This window comes from Heloderma suspectum, chromosome 4, assembly GCF_057233095.1.
Source record: "Heloderma suspectum isolate Gila_16-S chromosome 4, 16-S_ref, whole genome shotgun sequence".
NCBI classification, from domain to species: Eukaryota; Metazoa; Chordata; class Lepidosauria; order Squamata; family Helodermatidae; genus Heloderma; species Heloderma suspectum.
Genome location: NC_139461.1, coordinates 83530951 through 83553328, shown reverse-complemented (window position 1 = coordinate 83553328; position 22378 = coordinate 83530951). Strand labels below are relative to the sequence as shown.

Sequence of the window (22378 nt, the reverse complement as noted above, 5' to 3'; positions counted from 1 at the left end):
CTAGAGAACTGCTGCCAGTCAGTATAGCCAATACTGGATTAGATGGACCAATGATCTGACGCAGTATAAGGCAGCTTCCTATGTTCCTAAGCTCATTTTTGCTCCTGTCCAGGATGGAGTTTGGGCCCTATACCTCATGCTAAGCATACTTGCATGGTAGTGCAGAAGGCAGTTATGAGCAGTGCAGCATTTGACTGAATAGTACCCATGCCTCTGGGGTTTTTTCAGCAGTAAGTGGATTGTGTGCCAAGTGGGCTTAGGGCAACCCTGGATGCCCCTGCTACATCTGCTATGCATTGCAGCTGGCTTTAGGAGCACAGCACAAAACAATATAGAGGACAAGGTTGTTACCACTTAAATTTAACCAAACATTTACCTATATTTCCTCCAATTTCATGTAAACTTTGGATCTGCATTTTTGTCTTGTCTGATGATCCATGGCTACAAATTGAAAAATATGACAAGGCATTATTCAGGTAGAACAACCATATCAACTGAAATAACCATTATGCTGCCATGTTTCTTCCACTGAAATAACAATTATGCTGCCACGTTTCTTCCACACTAGCCCCAGTTCTAGAAAAAGTATATGCAATCATGTCTTCTTTTCTATTGTACTTAAATGGGGCTGCTTCTCATTTAGAGACTAATTTCCATATTTATTTATTCAGATTACAATCTTCCCTGTAGAATCAACAGTATTCTTAACTTTAAGCAGCAGCAGAGTGGCATATTTTACAGTTAAACTAAGCTTAATTCTGTGCAGATATGTGTCAAGAATTTCTTGTGAACTGAACAGGATGTCATGTTATGCATTATGTAGAGTTTGGTTGTGATTTTTTCAAAGCTCCCTAAATTAAATTATTTGGTTTAACTTTTAGTAAATTAATATAATTCCTTGGCACACATATTGTAAATATTCCTCTTTCTAGTTTGTTAACAATGGGAACCAATGGGAGAAAAACCTTAAAAAGCTATAAAAGAACCCCCCCCCCCCAAAAAAAAAACCCAAAGAAAAGTGTCTTCTGCCATGCAGGTGTGAGCCTGGCAATTCATAGGAAGTGACAATTCAGTCACCTTGGATTTTCCCAACTCCATACACTTTGGATTGCTGTGTGCATCAGGTGGACCTTAGGTGAGGTTTCCATGCTGTACAGCATGCTAGATAGCTTGACCCGCCTAGGACTAAAGCCAGTTTGGTCTCGTTTTTAAATTCATTATACATATAGCCATGTTGAGGATAAAACAGTACATTGATGAATGAGGGCTGATTCATGTGCCTTGATTTTGGCTAATGACGGAGCAGTTATTTTATTGCTTCATCCTGCTCTCAGCTTGCCGTTCTGCTCCCAAAGCCAATCAGCTCTTGGAAGTTCTTCTATGACCAGGCAAAGGGAATTGAGGTGCAAACTTAGTGTCTTGCAACGCAATTTACATTGCTAAGTCCCATTTCACCATGAGCCCACATTAGCCTGGATCTTGTCAGCTACTCCATATATGACAGGATCAATTGGCCCAGAGTTAATAAATTGGAACTTCCTTTGCTCCTCAAGTCATTAAATAAATTTTAATTAACAAATGAAAAAATAGTATGCAGAAAATGTATTGTCAGCTAAAGTCTTCCCCTGACCTATCTTCATGCTTTTACTCACCTGTTTTCACAGTAAAATCGAGCCAGAATATCTTTGGCTTTTGTTTGATTGTTCAGCTGAATTGCCATAGAAACCTTTGAATGCAGTGGAGCATGAACTCTTATCACCCCTTCAGGTATGTCAGACTGCAGAAAGGGACAGGGGAGAACAATTTGCTATATCAACAAAGGTAGTATACATCTATATCATGATACCAAACAGCATGGGTTGTAGTCAGAATTATACAATTTTTTTCAGACATAAATTTCAACGAGTTCAATGGGATCGATTCAATTGTATGATTTCATCATGAAAGGCAGGATATAAATAAATGTAAAAAAATAAATATTAAGTCAGCTTTCATTGGTAAAACAACTACAACAAAAACAATCATAGTGTTCCTACAACTAAGCACTATATGAAGAGGCCCCATTTACTAGCTCACAATCTAAGTAATCTCACAATTTCTCTCCTTTTCTAAAAGTGAAAACTCACAGAAGTAACATAATATATTTGATTGTACTTTTTCTTTTATTTATCTGCTCTAAGTAAACTCGTAACAGGTTATATATCCCAAACACATTTCCTTGATATTATAGTGCATTTGCACTTACATTTTACCATCAGTTTAATACTGGAATTACCTCAACTGAATGTGCTGAACTGTTCTTAATTCAGAGCCTCCCCTGTTCCTATCATATTTCATTTATATTTTATTGTTGTGAGCTGCTTTGGGCATGTCTTTTAGAAACACAACCAACAAACTACAAATAATAATATTAACAACAAGAAAAACAACCACCTCAGTTCTTTCTGGCCTCTCCCGCTCCATAGTTTTTCTTCTCAATAGTCTTCGTACACCCTTGTCAAACATTAGCTGCCTTTTTGTATTATTCATTGAGGCCTCATTCATTTTTCTCACCTGAGAAATCATAAATGTTGGGATCTAATGGAAGGAAGAAAGCAAGACTATGTGACAAATGACTTCCTAAAAGCCCCCCCCCCCCCCCACACACACACACTCCCTGAACATAATCCTACTGCAGACATTACAAATATACACTCTTGGAAACAATTAGCTGAAAAGAAGCATGCAGACTCTTAGTGGCATTTCCTACACCATCATATTAAACACAGCATTCCTCCCTGAAAGTGGCGTAATAGTTCCATTTGGTCACCTATTTATTCAGCTATTTTCTTCTCTACAGAAAAAGGTGATGAGTGCCAACAATATTTCTTCTTAGCCTTCTCCCTCCCCCACCGTACATATCTTGAACATGCTAATAGGAAAAAGCAATGCATTTAATACAAAGCATCAAATGTCCCAATTGTAACTAGATGAAGACACAATCTTTGTTGTCTTTGATGGGCTCAAATCAGAAATATTATGACTGAGAACTGCTTGTCACTAGTGGTAATGTCTCATTAGCCTTCCAGCTTTTCTAACTTCCTATTCTTGTTCTAGATAGAAAGTTACCATAACCTTGCAAAATAAGAGAAGACAAGCTTGAATGAAGATATAGTTTCTGGTATTCTATCAAAGTTGATTTCCCTGTGTTTATATTTTAAAATATTAAAAGATTTTTTTTCATATAAATCTCTATATGCTTTATGTTTTGCACTTACGTCTCTACGTTTGTAACATGATTGAAAGTATCTGTATTAGTTTGCAGCCTGGGCTTTTTCAACATATAAGAATTAGCCACATTGGAATGAGAGTTCTGTGAAAGTCAAGGCTGCATCCATACAAATAGAGAAGGCTATGTTCTGAGGCATTTTTCATGCCAGTCATCCTGACCATGCAGAAACAGAGCATGATGATCCTTAGAAGTGATTCAGCTCTGATATTGGTTCTTCTGTTTCTTTAGCTGTGAAAGCAACTTGGCCACATAAAGCAAGCACAGGAAAGTTATGTTCTTCTGGTGGGTAGAGACCAACATATAGAAAACTTTGATACGTTATGCCAATATATTGCTGTACAGCAGGAGGAATAATTTGGAAAAGCTGCTAACAGAAAAGCTAAGATATGTCCTTATGCAAATATATTGATGTCTCACTTTAAAGTTTGTAGACGTGGAGCATTTCTGCATGAGGCTTTTATTGTGCACTTGTCAATGGTCAGTCATGAAAGTCTGTGGGTCCTTTACACAATGTTGTTAACCTGCAGGGCATTTCCCATGCTTTCTGACCTTTATCCCAGTTTTTAAAAGACTGAGGATAATGCAGTAATAAATGTTAATCCACTTTAATGGCTATGTGTAATTGTGCAGTTCTGCTATACCACAGTGCCATCTAGTGGCAGTACAATGAAACATGTAGAACTTGCAGACAAAGGAAGTCCCCAGAAAAACAGCCCGTGTATTAATCATTCTTAATCCCACAAAGAATCCAGTGGCAGAAGCCCCAGTAAGTTGCGAGACAAAAAGCCTGGTGTGGAGACGCCCCTGGTACTGAAACAGTTGTTTTGGAAAGAATTCATTCAAACTGAGCCCTGGCTTCCATACTTTACAAGCAGCATAATTTTATCTAATTAAATAAAATCCAGTTTAAACATTAACAATGGCTTTTTTAATGACAAAGGTGGCATACTCTCTTGCATCAATTTATCATTGCATGCAGCAATTTTTAACTGTAAGCCTTTTTGCAGAGCTTCTGTGCCTTTAAGAGCTGTACAACAGGCAGAAACATTCCTCATCACTGAATTTCCATGTAAGGAAAAGACATACCTGTTGATTTTCCATCTGGCAGCTAGTTGTTCAAGGCACAAGAACCCTATCAGTAAAATATGGTAATCCGTTTTAACAGTGATATAATATTAAGAATGAATCAAAACCTTTACTAACCATCCACAGGATATCCTGGTATTTGATCAAAAGTCTCACGACATGTGCTGTGGTGGCTGCTGCTAGCATCTCTTCTTGGTTTGCACGTTTGCCTTTGTAGATGAAGAGGTTTGGGGCAACAATCATGGAAACATTCCATAAAGTCATTTTGTTTTTCCTTTCATTAGCAACCACCTTCTTCAAGAACTGTAGAAGAGCCTAGCAGAAAGAATGCTACTCAGACTGAATTTGCTAGATCACAAAGACCCTGCAGTGTGTTTCTGACATATCCACGCTGCTGCAAATTTCATTTAGTTTAATTGTAGTAAATCTGTTGTAAATAGCCAGATGACCTTAAGCATGACTAGCTCAGTGCATTCAAAATATACTAGCGTTAATGCCTAAAATGAATTAGCATGCAAAATAATTTGTGAATATCAAATCGTCAGGCAACTTATATTCTGTCTACAAATTGGATAATTTGGTCTGTATGTACCACTAAACATATTCTTAAAAGTTTTTTTTTTGTAAAACAAATTAAAAATGGCTTGCTAAAAAGGGACTCCCTTAATCGCACATATGACTCAACCAGCCCTCTCTTTACAGAATGAGCCTTCCCAAGAGGAAAGCCTTTTTCAGCTTAAGAAAAAGAAATGGACAAGTTTGTTGCTCTTGTGGGTGTGAAGTTTCTGCATATATAGTTGGCTCATTTGAAAGCCCACAAATTCAGACAGCAAACCTCACTGAATTATATGCCTACCTTGGCTGTGTCCCTGCTGGCATCAGGAAGCAACATGATCAGCAAATGCAAAGCCTGCAGCTGCAATTTGACTTTGGAGATTTCTAAGGATAAAAAGGTAGGGAGAGCCTGTTTATAAAAAATGAAATAGGCCATCTGGGGAAAAGCCAGCATTTTCTATTTAGATTTTTTAAATGTTTGTTATGCGTAAGATGTTGCATATTTTCTAGCAGTGGAGCCATTTGTCAAGTGCGAGCCTTGCTGGATCAAACAAGAAGTCCATTAGTTCAGCATCCTTTTCCCATTAGTGGCCAGGGAGAGGCTTCCAGGCAGAGCATGAAAGCAAACAGTGATCCTCTTGTATTCCTCACAGGAACTGGCATTCAGAGGTAAGGTACAGAGCCTCTGAAGTGGGAAGTTTCAGTTAGCCATCATAGCTAATAGCTGTTGATAAACCTGTCCTCCCTGAACTGGTATAACTAGGTGGCCAAGTGTCCCACTTTAAAGACGGCAGCCCTCTTTTGAAAGGCTGCCAGAGGACTGTCCTCTGTTTTGAAGGTGTCCTCTATTTTGAAGGACTGCCCAGTCCAAGTCCAGTTTAAAGATAAAGGACCATAACAAGGGAGAACACATGGGCCTTGAAGTTGCCAACCAACAGTTAATATTTGGACAGCAGCGTGAGCAGGCACACAAGTCAGCTGGTAGGTCTTCCCCTCTCCTGCCAGTCAAGTTCATTTGGGAGTGAACTTATATTCTGAGAGGATGAAAAAATTATTTCTATCCACTTTCTCATACCAGAACTTTATAAAGCCATTAATCATCTTAATCATCTGCTTTCTAAAGTAAACTTTAAGTCCCAAAGCTCTTAGCCTTTCCTCTTAGGTAATATACTCCATTTTTAATTGTTTTGGTTGCCTTTTTAGGTACCTTTTCCAGTTTTACCATATCCTGTTTGAAAGGGGGTGCACTTTATATATATTATATAAAGGCATTACGATACTTGACATACTCAGATCCTATCCAGATCAGTCAGGGATTCCCATGTGTTTCACTTTGTTGAGTTGTATGTACGTTTGAATGGAAACCTATTTCGCACAATAGGTCTTCTCTACCCCTTCCTTCTTATTGCAGAATGAGGGTGAACAAGCTGAAACTTAATCCAGACAAGACAGAGGTACTGTGGGTTGGGAAACCAACTACTTTGGATGGAGGTTTACAACTGGTCTTAGATGGGGTTGCACTCCCCCTGACAGACCAAGTGCGCAGTCTGGGAGTCCTCCTGGACCCTGAGCTAACCGAGGAAGCCCAGGTAGCTGCGGTGTCTAGGGGTGGTTTTTACCAGCTTAGGCTGGTACACCAACTCCGGCCCTATCTGGAGAGGACAGACCTTGCCTCAGCTATCCATGCACTAGTTACACCCAGGCTGTACTACTGTAATGCACTATACATGGGCTGCCTTTGAAGACAGTTCAGAAACTCCAGCTTGTGCAGAATGCAGCCACCCGAGTACTGGGGGGGGGGGCGAGGCGATTCAATCAAATAACCTATACTGCACCAGCTGCACTGGTGCGTTACCGGTGCGTTTCTGAGTCCAATTCAAAGTGCTGGTTTTGATCTTTAAAGCCTTAAATGGTTTGGGACCAAGTTATTTGAAGGACTGCCTTCACCCATATCAGCCTGTCCACACTTTAAGATCAGAAAGAGAGGCCCTTCCCATTTGCCCAGCTGTGAGAGCAGTCAGGTGGGTGACGACACGTAAGAGGGCCTTCTCTGCAGTGGCCCCACACCTTTGGAACAAGCTGCCATCGGAGGTCTGTCATTCTCCGTCATTGCAGACTTTTAAGAAGGCCCTGAAATCATATTATTTTACCTTGTCCTTCTTTTGATAGGACTGCTATTGTTGCTGTTACTGCTGTTGGTTTTATTGTTTTTATCACTTTTAATATTTTAATTGTTTTTATGTATTTTATTTCTGTGAGCCTCCTTGGGAGGGCTTCTGCCCTGAAAGGCGGCCAAGAAATATTTTAAATAAATATTAAATAAAACCAAAGATGACCCAAGACTTAATTTAAAACTCATTGTATGCTGCCAAATGCATGAGAGACGAGGACAGTTTTAACCTGGCACCGAAAAGATGACAATGTTGGCACCAGGCAGGCCAGTCAGCCAGTTAGCAGTGCATAACAGGAACAGCCGTCTTATTTGGTGACTGCTGAGATTTCTCAGGTGCTTTTGGGGAGGGATTATCTACCATATAATCTGTATCTACACTTTTGCCCAAAGAACTCTAAAAGGCTTGTTAAAAGACTTCCCTTTGCAGAAGACATTCTGTTTCTTCCTCAGCAAGGCTCGTTCTTCTCTGTGTTCAATAATTTAGCTTTCATCATGCTTTCCTTCACTTTACCTGAGTCAGATATTAGCCTAACGGGTTTATAATTTCCTGGACCTACCCTGGAGCCCCTTTTTAAAAATTGCTGACACACTGGCTAGTTTCCAATAACCCACTAAGGGCGCAACCCTTTGCCCATGTTTAGAGAGAAAAAAATCCTACAACTCCCAGCATTCCCCAGCCAGCAATAACTTGCATGTTTTTGTTATGTGATCAACAGTTTTACATTTAAGTTCTTTAAGAAGTGTCTGGTGTATGCTGTCTAGATCCAGTAATGTTTATACTATCCCCATTAGTAAAGAAAAACAGAAATAATTTCTCTTTAGTTTTTCTGCAATCTCTCTATCCCCATTCAGTAACGCTTTCACACCTTTGACATCTATTTTGTTTTCTGCATTTAGACAAGACTTCCACTTTTAAAGGAAGCCTTGTCTTTTATAGCTTCCTTGACTGTCAGTCAAATCCTCTTATAGGGGTACATCATGAGATAGGAGGAATGCATATAGTTGGCCCTATAAAAGTGAAGTAAAACCACATTTTCATCTATGGTCACAAATCTTCTATTATTGTGAGTCTGTAGGCTATGGTGCATCACAGCCTTTACATATAACAAATGTCAGATCTATTAACTCCACCTTTGGGGCAGGTTAACCACCATCACTAGATGTTTGGAGTTTCCAAAAGATGTGTTTTGAAATAGCTCAGCTGCAAGATCAATATAGAACTATTTAAGAGCTCAGCTCTTCTTCAAGTCAGTTAGAATATGAAAAGGTGCAGGTGGAACCCAAATAAGATAAAAGAGTTAGGCTGCAACTCAGTGGGCCTTACTTCTGAGATGTGTATAGAACTGCACTGTTCTGAATGAAAATGTGGCAGTTCTTCAAAGAGTAAAAATGTACTGGGAGGGGAAATGGTCTGCCTTATGAGATGTATTGCTGCTATTTTAGTGCATATTGCAGCAATTAAGGGCACAATCCTATGCATGTTTAGACAGAAAAAAGTCCTATAACTCTCAGCATGCTCCAGCCTGGCTGGGGTATGCAGAGAATTGTAGGACATTTTTCTGTCTAAACATGCATAGGATTGCATCCTAAGACAGTTTGAGAAGTGTAGAGAGAGGGCAGAGTTTGTGAACAGGTTTATCGCAAACTAGTCATATATCTTTGGAATAATAAGTAGAATACTAATGCTCAGTCCTTTCATTATTTCCTTTCATTCAAATAGTTAATTTAATCTGTATTTTCCTTACCTTTTCTCTTTATTTTGCATCAAGTGTTTAATCTGATAGCTCTAATAACTTGAATCGTATATTGGCTTAACTCTGTTACAATGCTGATATTAATGTTAGTATCATTAAAGTAATTTAGTTCTTTGTTTAATCAAAGGGTTTAATTTATTTAAAACTTTGTGTTGATTTTGTTGTTACTAACCTGTGGATTATTAGAATAATAATAAGAATAATAACGAAATGGTTAACACAGTAGTGATGACACATCAGAACTGAAGCTGAATTAGTTGTTGAATTGTGTTAACTTTCCCATGTTACCAAAGGAAATGCCTTTGTCTAGCTTCTCCCGTTGTACCATCCAGCATTATATTCAAGGCTGTAATCCTATGCACACTTTTTTGAGTAAGTTTACTTCGGACTAAACATGCATAGGGTTGGGCCATTTTCATCCTCTCTCTTCTTTACATGTTAATACACACACACCCTCAGTCCCAGGTGTCAGGCAGATAATGCTGCAGACTGAAAATGTCTGTTATTGCTTTCAAAGGAGCAAGTCACTTAGAAGAAAGCCTTGTCTTCAGGGACACATTCTCTGCGTAGTTTATCCTCTGGGTCAAAAGCAGGCCATCCTTCATTGTGGGCTGCCAATCAATTCTTCTTTGATGTCTCAGAAAGCTTGCCTTTTACTCCAAATAAGTCTTCTGTATAACATTGTAAGTACATTTCCATCTCAAGTTAATACAAAGTAATTCATTTGCAAGGGATTTTTCCTGTCACATGGTTTAATGTTGTATAGACCCCAGTTACCACTACACCATTGATTTATTGTTATGTTGGTCTTATTTCATCAACAAACCCATCTCTATAAATATATAGTGGCTCTGCTGTGTACCATGGCAGATTTAAGTCCATAAATTGCCTGCACTCAGGGGCTTTATGACTCCACTGAGTGCACAGAGGCAATGTTTGAAGGATTTCAATGTGTTTGTCCCAAAATAATGCCAGTTTTTTTTCCTTCTCCCTCCATCCTCACCCTAAGAAATATACAATGAAAAATAATGGCTAGCCCCTATACTATTGCAATCATTAGGGAGTATTTCAATATTTTAGGGTGCAATTCTATGCATGCTTACATGGCTGGCTGGGGAATGCTGGGAGTTGTAGGACTTTTTTCTGTCTAAACCTGCACAGGATTGACCCCTTTGTTGGCGTCTTTCTTTGCTTTTCAGTCTTTGATCCAATGAAAGACAGATTGGAGAACTGTATTGTAGGCATAGGAGCATGAACTACACTTGCATTAATTCCCCTTGGGATTTTCATTATTTGAGCTGATCAGTATAATGTTCTTCTAGTAGGCTGAACTACGACTCTTTTGAATCCCCATCTACCCTTTTGCAGACACTTCACATCTCTGCTTCTTTTCCAGGGATTTTGAGAATTCCTGAGAAATGTGGTGCTTCGATGCTTACATTAGTGTAATAAGATGGCCAAGGGGTGTGTGCGTGTGTGTGTTCTCTTCATTTTACAATCTGTGTGCCATTCTCTGCTGCTTTGAGGCCTCTCTGGCAGCTCATGCTTCCTGGAAAGCCCACTAGAGGACTTAACGTCATGACTTCCTCCCTTGGGGCTTTCAAGTGCTGCTGCCTGCTAACCAAGGTTTTTGTTGTTGCTGTTATTATTGTGAAATGGACTTTTTAACTTCCTTTAAAAATAAATAAAAATGATAGGGCTGCTCTCAGATGCTGCGTGTGCAGCTTCCAGAGTGCTTTAACATTTTAACTTGAATGGAAGTGCACAACTAGCGTTAGGCATCCTCACTCTAAGATTCACAGAATGTGAATCCCACACTCTTGGGATTCACATTCTCACTTTCAGTTCAAAGCTATTTACCTTTGAAGTATTCCTGCATTGAGCAGGGGGTTGGACTCGATGGCCTTGTAGGCCCCTTCCAACCCTACTATTCTATGATTCTATGACCTCCTGGAGTAAATAGTTTTGGAGACTGTGGCTTTCTTCACATGGAGCTTTTATCCTGCGATTGAGATTGCTCCTTCACGGAACTTTGTGGGCTCTTTACATGACACCGTGATCATTCAAATAATCTCCTGCACTAAATGGCCTTTGTTCCATTTTTAAATAGATCACAGATAATAAGCTATCAAATTACACTGTTGTGTTCGCTTGAGTTCCCTCCATGAAAAGAGGAAACATGGCTAGAAGAGGCGGGAGCTCAGTGAAAGATAATGGAAGACTCAGCTATGGGGAGAAAGAGGGGGAAAGGGAAGGGTGGAAATGAAGCGGGTGAAAAAGGGAGTCGTGATCCTGCATTTAAAAGGGAAGCAGAAAACCGCATTTGAAATACAGGATTTTAGGCTGGTATAGAGATGCCCTGGGCAAATCTATAGTGGCTTTTCACAGGGAGGTAATCTTACATCGTGTGAAGAAACATGGCTCCTCTTGAGAAATAACAGCCCAATCTGAATGTAAAGGGAGCAGTTTTGCAGTTGGTTGAAAAGTCTTAACCAAGATAATGCTTCCTCAGGATGTGCTATAGTGTTACTTGCTCAAAGTAACCCTGTCTCAGTCTCAGCTTGCCATTGGTATAAAGAAGCTTTCAAAGCTCTCATTTGGGGGGGGGGGTATATAATACTCCTCAAAGTTTGTCATTGTTGCCCTAAAATTAATGTTTTCTTTTTCTGCAAACTAGAAATTGTAGATCTCCAATGCTTCCTCCCCTACCTCATGTAATGATGAATGATTTTAGATAATCAGGTTTTTCTTCAGCCCCTATAGCAGTCAGAAAAAGTTCAAATCTTTGCCTGAATTTTCTCCAGTATTCTGCAACATTGCCAGACATCTGTAGGCTAGGCTTTCAAAGATTATTGTTTATTACCAAACAGATACACATAGGAACAGTTCCTCTCTCAGTCCACTGCTGGCTCTGCCCACTTCCTTCAGGGATTATTGCTAATCTCCCCTCCCTAGATTCCCTGTGAGTTACTGTAGGTGTCTCTAAACTACAATAATTACTACAGTTGCCTCTTATCAAGTCTTATTTGGGAGCTGCAATTAAGTGTTTCCCCATAGGTGTGGAATCATGTTCTCTCCAAGCATCCACTTATAAGGAAGTAGCAAACAGCCGTAGAATGCAGTAATCCGCGGAGCATTAGCAGATGGGGCAGGAACAAAATTAGCTTTCCTAACTCAAAATGAAGGTTTAAATATCCTATGCCTGACTGGGATTGGATGGCATCACAATCTTGGCAGTTTATCTAATCCTGTGATTCATACTATCCTGACTCAACAAATTATCTCACTGAAATCATTGGTACTTTTGCCTTTGGCAGCAAAACTGCATCCTGTAAGATAAAAATATAAAAAGTAGCTCAGGGACAGACATTACAGTAATAAACAACATTAAGCTGCTCTTTTTCTTTCATAAAACACACTGTTTTCACTAAAAGAGATAATGTCATGGAGAGAAGTGGCATAATATTTCTGTTTGGAAGCAGCTCCCTAATTCCTGTCCATCAATGTTATCAACAGCACTCTGACATAAATGACAGATGGTTATTCAAAAGATTAAGTGGGAAGGGCCTATGTAGGGAGATCCAAAGGGGGTGTCTTTCACTGGGCTCCTGCTGCACGTTGTGCATGTACAGCCAGGTGTTTGTGTCTGCATTCTCTGTCCAGCAGCAGCATTCTCTTACTATCCTGCGAAACACACAAATCAGAGCCAGAATCTGGCCCACCTGATAGATATAGATGAATCTGATTATGATCATTGGTCAGCACTAGGACAGACACTTTATCTCTCCTAAAAAGCAGAATACATGTCACATAGCAAGCAGCTTTTGACATTTGGGGGAGGTTAAAAGGCAATTTGCAGTGTGACACTGGGGCACCAAACACACAAGTGCACTTCCCACTGAACCTGTGCATTAAAGAAGATGCGGTGTCAGCCACTTATTGAACCCCGGACTTCAGATGATCTGCAACTATTTTTTTTAAAGTAGCAGAACCTGTGGAGGGGGCATATTCCAGATTGGAAATGTAGTGCAGAGCGAAGGAGGTTTAACTCTTTCCTATGTGCTGTTTTCCCACTGAAAATTGCCCCCTGAACCCACTATTTCCCTTTAAAGCTACTATTTGCTTCTTCACAGGCTCCCAACCCATGAATTAGCACAATTCAAGCTGCTGGTGTTTACATTTAAAGGCCTGCATGGCTTAGGATTGACTGCCTTTCCCTGTACCCAGGGCTGGCTCAAGACACTTTGCTGCCTGAAGCGAAGAACAAAATGGCAACCCTTCCCCATTCTGTGTTCAAAAGCCGACTAGACTGGCACATCCATCTGTACTCACGATGGGATAATATCCTCCACTGCATCTGAAGGCAGCAGGCTAGCTTAGGGGACACAGAGCAGGCCACATGGCACACAAGTCTTTCCCCCAGCACCATGTTGCCGCCTCCCAGCGTCTGCCACCTGAGGCAACAGCCTCACTCTACCTAATGGAAGGGCTGGCCCTGCCTGTACCAGTTCAATTGATTAGTAAGTCCATAATCTGAGACTCTCCCCACTTTTTCAAGTACAGTGTGTGGTGAATGGGGCCTTTTCAGTGGTGTTTTCTTCCTTTGGAATAGCCTCCCCATGGCAAACAAAACACAAAGTGGCCATTTGGCCAAAAGTAAAAGAAAAAAAAATCCAAAACCCATATCACCCTAATAACTGTATTAGGCCACAAAATACTGTGCATAGTTTTGAGTTCTCCAGAACTCTTCAACAGGCAAGATGGTAAACAAAGGGAAAAAAAGGGGGTTGGCTGATGTTCAAGTCATGGAGTCTGCACTTGGCTACAGTCTTAAGATAGAAAATGGGGGGCGGCTGCAAACATCTCTACCAGATACATCCTTGCCTTCCCATATAGACTCTGCTACCTTTCTCTTTTTATTCTCTCCCATGCTTTAAAAATCTTTTTATCTCTTTAAAGCCACTATAAAGACCACAGGACGGGAAATCCAAATGGGGATCCCCCTGCTACCCTGCTAGCCACTGTGGAAAGCTGCATGGTGGTTCCTCTTCTGATGTCACTGCTGTGACCATGGAAGAGGGTCGGGGAGGGAGGAGAGGAGGTGGGACAGGGGGCAGGGGAGGGAGAGCAGAGACCTCTCCATTGCCCATTCTCACCTACAGTGACCCATTACTTGCTGTGAGCCCATCTAGTCAAAAATGTTTTTTATGGTGAAACAGGAAGGTGTTTTCGTCTCCCTTGTTCTACATGCCGTGCCTGCAGGGCTTTGGATGGGTGGATGGTTCCAGTCTCAGAGACCTCCATCTAAAGAGTAGCAATCCTGTTGGACTGTACTCTAGAAGCGGAAGCGGAAGTTTCCAAATTCCTCTTCAAAGCTGAATGGAAGGAAGAGAGAGGAGAGGGGAGCATGTGAGCCTGAGAGGAGGCTAGGCTCATTCACATTGTGCTAACCACGGTTTAGCGTGATGTGAGGATGTGGTCATTGCGTGCTGTGGTTAGTTGCCCTTTCTGAGGTGGAAGAATCATGCAAGCTGTGCATATGCACATGTATACATTTATTCCTCACTTCACATATTACACTGTATGCATGGTGGTAGGCACACACATACTTCTGCCCTTCTATGCACAGAAGATACCTGGGCTGCTGAGTGCAAGAAGACTGGCTTGGAAAAGATATGTCCAAAGTGAAACGAGGCACATGCACCCCCAAGTGAGGCCAAAGGACTGCTCTGAACTGTGGTCCATTTGCAGCTGGGAGACAACAGGTTGCAGGTAAGGCTGCTCGAGGAAGTATTAAAGCAAAAAGTAATGATTCCTTTAAATTTCAGGATTGTGACCAGTAAGTCATGTCACTGGATTAAGAAGCAGATACTGAATAGAATGCTGGTTCCTCTCTACTTACTCTCAACTAACGTGATGAAAGCAGGCAGATATTCCACAGTGAAAAGGGGACCTGGAAGTTCTCGTATAAACATCTTCAGCAGTCCTGCTGCATCATTGTTGCGTACCTGATCCCAGTCAAAAGAATCTTCATCAAATTTTGCTTCAATTTCTTGACGAAGGCTCTACAGGAGAAAACAAACATGAATAAATAACAAATGATTACTGATAAAGAGGATTCTACTCTTCATTTTTATTTTTTCACAACCTATTGGGGTGGAATGTAATATTTGAAATGAAGCAATTACTAGAATAAAAGTGTATAAAGTTTGCTCTTGGATCATTAAATCTAAACTTTTGAAAGCCATCTTATATGTCTTGAATACTAATGTCATGTAACTTTTAGCCAGCTTTTTGAAAACAACTCTCACCTGTGTCAAATGGCAGGCTAGTTTGCAGCACTGCCCATATGGTGGCTGGAGCCAGAACCGCAGCTCTTCAGCCAAGCCAGGACCACATGACTTGAGGAACCAACAGGGGCCTCACTGGTCTTGCTCCAAGCTGCGTTTCTCAGTCAGCAACATGTTATTTACTTTTAATTGGGAGGTGGGTGAGCCTATCATATAAAAGTTTCTGTTGGGTTCTTGAGTGGGGTTGAGATCCATACTTTACACTCTGGTAATAATTTAAATAATTATTTAGTCAAATGATCCTGGACGTTGGATCACTGAGAACAATGTACATTCGAATTGTTATCGTACTTCTCGTATTAATGTAGGGAAATAAAAGCTCAAATATGATTCTAAATAATGTGTGCCTCTATCAGTTAAGGGCCATATGTGCCCTTAACTGATAGGTGGCTTTGCCAATGCATATCCCTAGCTGAATGAGGAGTTATGTGTGCAAACGGGTCATACGTGCAAAGTTTCCCTCCCCAATGCAGCAGCTAGAGCTGTACACATTGAGTGGTTTTTTAAAATCTAAAATCCCACTCTGCCAAGTAGTTGGGCAGCAGCACAAAACGCAAAGTGGGCATGACCAAAGGCAAGTGGGCAGGGCCAAAATGTGATCCTTACTGATTTTAGGCCTAATCAGAAGCAGAACAAGTGTCTGCATGTCTACTCGGAAGTAACTAGGAATGAATCACCCAGCAGCATTTTCAAATAGCATCCCAAATGCCAATCCTCTGCATGTCTACTCTGCAGGACAAGCTTCAGAAGTAAGCAGGACTGAGTCATGCATCGGCTTCCTCTTCAGTCCCCACTTCCTCTTCCCTCCTGGTCAAAGCCCTTATCTTGAAACAGCAGAAGATCAAAGATCAGAGCTTTACACCACTGAGCACTGAGAACGGGAGCCCCTTTCAGTCTCCAGGAGAGAACAGTGTTCCAACCCATCCCCGCCCCATAAAAATACCAAGAAAAATCAGGGGCGGAGGGAGACAGTAAGAGGGAGCAGGGTTGTTAAAGAGGGGGATGTCCCCTGGCGAAGGCTTTGAGGCCCAGATTACAGAGCCCACAGGTTGGAAATTATCCATGCCTCCTGTACCAGAATGACAAACTGGAAGTGTAGGAAGCTCCTATGCGGATATAGCTTTGCAAATTCATACTGAGGTCCTGAATAAGGTGGATCATAAAGGCAGGCATTCAAGCAAATTATACTTAAAGTAAATAAAAGTATGCAAATTAACTATCAGTATCACTCTAAAACCAATGTCTATACAATCTACTCTCACAATTATATAGCCCTGTCTGCACATCTCTTGGTCATGCTGGAGCGTAACCAAATCACCATTTTATACATAAGATCAGACATTAAGGGAGAGAGGAAATTTTGCACCACTTTCTATCGTTTGTTACTTTCAAAGAATAATCTTTAATTAGGTCCATATGTATCTACATTTTTAAAAAACTGGAATGCTTTCAAGTCCTAATGTCAACATAGTAAATGATGGCTTTGAGTGATGAAATCTGGATCAGCTTAGAAAAAAATCTTTCCTATTGCCCCTTACTGGCTGTTATTTAGTCAGACTTAAATGATCCAATAACTGAAAATTAAAAACATTACATCTTTCATGTGGATCCTCAGCTTTCCTCCCAACACAGGAAAGTCTGGCACAGTAACACACAAAGGATTGCCTGGGATACAGAAACGTAAATGGTTCAAAAACAAATAGAGTAACATCTAAACATTGTATGAAACCTAATGCAGAAAGTATGATAGTGAGCTAGTCCTGCAAACATTGTGGTTACCCCAAGCCTGATGATGATACCTCCCTTGTGGTGTTTTGGCTACATAAGGATCGGCACTCAGAAAACTGAAAATGCTATTCCTATATACATGTTATATTGTTAACGTATGTGAAAAAATGCTCATACACAATTTGCCCATAGATAACTTTCTACAAAAGCATTTCTGGTTAGGAAAGACTGGAAAGAATCACTATGTACCTTAACTCTTGAGGCAGATCCAGGCACCCGGAGAATTCCTTCTGTTTCCAGACCTGTTTCCTCAAGTTTGATCAACAGCTATGCCACAATAGACAAAATATTACTTTTATGCAGTTCGTCAGCACAAAAATAAAATATACAGAATGTTTTCAACAACTGGCCTCTACAAACTTAAAATGGTGAGGCCAAAATGCCGCACAGAATTGAGCCCTTTCAGGTGTTATGCCTGAACAGGGTACATCGAAGTGTGTGGAGTTTGGGTGCACATGCTGGCCTGCCCCAACACCCTGCTTCCTGAGGGCCTAACCTCCCCACATTGAGCAGCGAGGTCTGAAGAAGGCTTCTTGTGTTCTCTTGAACATGAGCAGAAGTCTCTGCATGATTAGGAACTCTGGTTTCTTGATCGTGCAGAGACATCGACTCCTGCTCAGGAGAATGTGTATAGGAAGACTGAGAGGGCAGGGCCACTGGGGGCAAGGCCAACATGAAGAGTGCCATGCTCCTTACGTGCACTGATGTACCCTGTTTGGGCACGTCAACTGACTAAGGCCAGAGTCGTTCCTAATTCTATAGGCTAGATTGTGTCCAATGTTTGTATGTCAATAACAATATACTCCTGTTATTGTAGATCTTCTCATACAACTGCAGCCTGATTTTGAAGAAATGTAATAGATTCACAGACTGGCAGAGATCTAGGAGGTCATCTGTTTCTCCTGTGTGATCTATGAAACGATACCTTATACCAACAGAAGTACTGGATTTTGCCCCTGGACTTTGCCTAATGTGAAATTTAAAGGTAAATTTAGAGGTCCTGCTCAGTGAAACATCCAAGAAATTGTGAGATAATATTTGGACAAGTAGCATTACACTTCTCTATATGCTTATAATTATAACCAAGCTGCCTCTTGGATATCACTATGGTTTCACAACAGTGCAGCTGTTACTATCCTTTTGAATAAAAAAAAATGTAAACAAAAAAAGGAAAACAATTCAGATTTTATCATTTCAGACTATGGCATTGAATTTCTAAGGGTGTCTCTATTTTACCAAACACTGAATGAATTGTATGAAGAGTCATCCTACTTAAAATTATATCTCTGTAGCCTCAAAACACAGATAGAAATAAGCTTGCCAGCTCCATTCAAATGGAAAGGTGCATGACCATTCTTATCGGATGTCTCTTCTATGAGTTTATCTTTTCTAAGTATTTCTATTTGCTAAGTTCGGACTTTAGTGACTGAACTCTTTTTGTTCTACTCACTTTCTGAAAGATGAGGGGGACCTTTATTCCAGGACACTTCTTTTGATCATTTTCCAGCAGCACTGCTAATGGAACTCCAAAAAGGCCATTTTCTACAGAAGAGAATTAAAATCAAGGATGAATGCCTTTAGTACCTTACTGTATACTAAAAATCATCAGTACCCGTTGTTATGTCATCATATGCAGTTACCTCGTCCTTTGACCCTTTCTGTTCGGTTCCTTTTCAGCTCTATTCCTAAAGCATCGTAGAAGGCCGTTAGTTCAATCAGAGAGAGATAGCGAATTTTCTTCATGTCATCAAGAGACAAATCTCCAACCTCGGTCAGTCCAAAACGGCTTTTCCTAATCGTAAAATTCTATAACATATTTTAAAGAATGGGTTTAATTACAAGATTTGAGAAATTACTCTGTGTGTGCGCGCACAAAATTTCATTTTTAAATGAAACATTTCGGTAAAATCGAGTAAAAGGAATATCAAAAAGCAAGGGCTTCAAATCCTCTGGCTACAGTCTGACAAAACTTACTTTAGCATAAGGCCCATTAAACCCAGTGAGACTTACAAAGCAACCCCAAACCCCTTGAATGACTGTCCGGAAGGGGTTGGGATGTGGTGGGGGACTGAGAGCAGGACAGCATTTGCATCCCTGGAAAGTTCCATGGGCATAACTCTACTGCTGGCAGTGTTCCTGAACAGGGCATTCCAGGGGTGGGACGGGGCAGAGCTGGACTGGCTTTGGATCCTCTCTCTATATATAGCCCATCTGCTCCTCCAAGAGGGGCCTAAATTGGGCTCCTGAGCTACATCAGCCATATTAAACCAAATATTTATGAACATACAGCAAGGGCCTCACCACTCCATAGTCTTCCTATCCCCTTCATGGATCACTGCCTTGTTGTGGCGAAGAGGCTTGCGTAACTCAGTGAAGCCATAAGCTATGCCGTGCAGGGCCACCCAAGACAGACAGGTCATGGCAGAGAGTTCTGACAAAATGTGGTCCACTGGAGAAGGAAATGGCAACCCACTCCAGTATTCTTGCCAAGAAAACCCCATGGAACGTATCACAAGGCTAAAAGATATGATGCCGGAAGATGAGCCCCTCATGTCGGAAGGTGTCCAATATACTACTGGGGAAGAGCAGAGGGAATTTCCAAGTAGCGCCAGAAAGAGTGAAGTGGCTGGGTCAAAGCCGAAAGGACACTCAGCTGTGGATGTGTCTGGTGGTGAAAAGAAAATCCGATGCTGTACAGAACAATATTGTTTAGGAACCTGGAATGTAAGATCAAGATCACTGCCTTGTTGTGGTGAAGGGGCTTGCGTAACTCAGTGAAGCCATAAGCTATGCCGTGCAGGGCCACCCAAGATGGACAGGTCATGGCAGAGAGTTCTGACAAAATGTGGTCCACTGGAGAAGGAAATGGCAACCCACTCCAGTATTCTTGCCAAGAAAACCCCATGGAACGTATCACAAGGCTAAAAGATATGATGCCGGAAGATGAGCCCCTCATGTCGGAAGGTGTCCAATATACTACTGGGGAAGAGCAGAGGGAATTTCCAAGTAGCGCCAGAAAGAGTGAAGCGGCTGGGCCAAAGCCGAAAGGACACTCAGCTGTGGATGTGTCTGGTGGTGAAAAGAAAATCCAATGCTGTAAAGAACAATATTGTTTAGGAACCTGGAATGTAAGATCAATGAATCAAGGTAAGCTGGAGGTGGTCAAACATGAGATGGCAAGACTGAACATCGACATCTTGGGAATCAGTGAACTAAAATGGACAAGCATGGGCGAATTTAATTCAGGTGACCATCATATCTACTACTGTGGGCAAGAATCCCTTAGAAGAAATGGAGTAGCACTCATAGTCAACAAAAGGGTGGGAAAAGCAGTACTGGGGTACAATCTCAAAAATGATAGAATGATCTCAGTACAAATCCAAGGCAAACCTTTCAACATCACAGTAATTCAAGTCTATGCCCCAACCACTGAGGCCGAAGAAGCTGAGGTTGATCGGTTCTATGAAGACCTACAACACCTTCTAGAACTAACACCAAAAAAAGATGTCTTCTTCATCATAGGGGATTGGAATGCTAAAGTAGGAAATCAAGAAATAATTGGGATAACAGGCAAGCATGGCCTTCGTGTACAAAATGAAGTACGACAAAGGCTAATAGAGTTTTGCCAAGAGAACACGCTGATCATACCAAATACTGTTTTCCAACAGCACAAGAGGCGACTCTACACATGGACATCACCAGATGGTCAATATTGAAATCAGATTGATTATGTCCTTTGCAGCCAAAGATGGAGCAGCTCCATACAGTCAGTCAAAACAAGACCTGGAGCTGACTGTGGCTCAGATCATGAGCTGCTTCTTGCAAAATTTCGGCTGAAATTGAAAAACGTAGGGAAAACCACTAAACCATTCAGGTATGACTGAAATCATATCCCTTATGAATATACAGTGGAGGTGACAAATAGATTTCAGGGATTAGACCTGATAGACAGAATGCCTGAGGAACTATGGACGGAGGTCCGTAACATTGTTCAGGAGGCAGCAACTCAATCCAACCCAAAGAAAAAGAAATGCAAGAAAGCCAAGTGGCTGTCTGAGGAGGCTTTACAAGTAGCTGAGGAAAGAAGGGAAGCGAAAAGCAAGGGAGAAAGGGGATGATATATCCAACTGAATGCAGAGTTCCAGAGGATAGCAAGGAGAGACAAGAAGCCCTTCTTAAATGAACAATGCAAACAAATCGAGGAAAAGAATAGAATGGGAAAGACTAGAGATCTTTTCAAGAAAATCGGAGACCTCAAAGGAACGTTTTGTGCAAAGACGGGCATGATAAAGGACAAAGAAGGCAGGGACCTAACAGAAGCAGATGAGATCAAGAAGAGGTGGAAAGAATACACAGAAGAACTATACAGGAAAGATCTGAATGTCCCTGATAGCCATGATAGTGCGGTCACTGAACTTGAGCCGGACATCCTAGAGAGTGAAGTCAAGTGGGCCTTAGGAAGCATTACTAACAACAAAGCTAGCGAAGATGACAGTATTCCAGCTGTGCTATTTAAAATCCTAAAAGATGATGCTGTGAAAGTGCTGCACTCAATATGCCAACAAATTTGGAACACTCAACAGTGGCCACAAGACTGGAAAAGGTCAGTTTACATTCCAATTCCAAAGAAGGGCAATGCCAAAGAGTGTTCAAACTACCGTACAATTGCGCTCATTTCACATGCCAGCAAGGTGATGCTCAAAATCCTACAAGCTAGGCTTCAGCAGTATGCGAACCGAGAACTACCGGAAGTACAAGCTGGGTTTCAAAGAGGCAGAGGAACTAGAGATCAAATCGCCAACATTCGCTGGATCATGGAGAAAGCAAGAGAATTCCAGAAAAACGTCTATTTCTGCTTCATTGACTACGCTAAAGCCTTTGATTGTGTGGATCACAACAAAATGTCACAAATTCTTAAAGAGATGGGAGTACCAGACCACCTTACGTGTCTCCTGAGAAACCTGTACGAGGGTCAAGAAGCAACAGTCAGAACCAGACATGGAACAACCGAGTGGTTCAAAATTGGGAAAGGAGTACGACAAGGCTGCATGTTGTCGCCCGGCTTATTTAACTTATATGCAGAGTACATCATGAGAAACGCCGGGTTGGATGAATCACAGGTTGGAATTAAGATTGCTGGGAGAATTATCAACAACTTCAGATATGCAGACGATACCACCGTAATGGCAGAAAGCGAAGAGGATCTAAAGAGCCTCTTGTTGAGGGTGAAAGTGGAGAGTGCAAAAGCTGGTTTGAAACTCAACATTAAAAAAACGAAGATCATGGCATCTGGCCCCACCACTTCCTGGCATATAGAAGGGGAAGAAATGGAAGCAGTGACAGATTTTATTTTCTTGGGCTCCAAGATCACTGCAGATGGTGACTGTAGCCATGAAATTAA

The 22378-nt window shown here is 41.2% G+C and overlaps 1 protein-coding gene across 2 annotated transcripts in view; it reads right to left on the bottom strand.

The window, feature by feature from the left end:
• The window catches only part of ARHGAP28 (Rho GTPase activating protein 28), a 106002-nt gene that overhangs the window by 4776 nt on the left and 78848 nt on the right, over positions 1 to 22378 (bottom strand). The window contains exons 6-14 of one of the 2 annotated variants that reach the window (XM_084849820.1): positions 18618 to 18783; positions 18428 to 18519; positions 17167 to 17244; positions 14742 to 14904; positions 5214 to 5296; positions 4475 to 4672; positions 2434 to 2577; positions 1653 to 1777; positions 377 to 441 (exon numbers count right to left, since the gene is read on the bottom strand). In XM_084849820.1, the coding sequence (XP_084705946.1) occupies positions 377 to 441; positions 1653 to 1777; positions 2434 to 2577; positions 4475 to 4672; positions 5214 to 5296; positions 14742 to 14904; positions 17167 to 17244; positions 18428 to 18519; positions 18618 to 18783 (1114 nt within the window). The remainder of the gene's footprint in view (positions 1 to 376; positions 442 to 1652; positions 1778 to 2433; positions 2578 to 4474; positions 4673 to 5213; positions 5297 to 14741; positions 14905 to 17166; positions 17245 to 18427; positions 18520 to 18617; positions 18784 to 22378) is intronic. The other variant, XM_084849821.1, reaches the window with a different exon arrangement.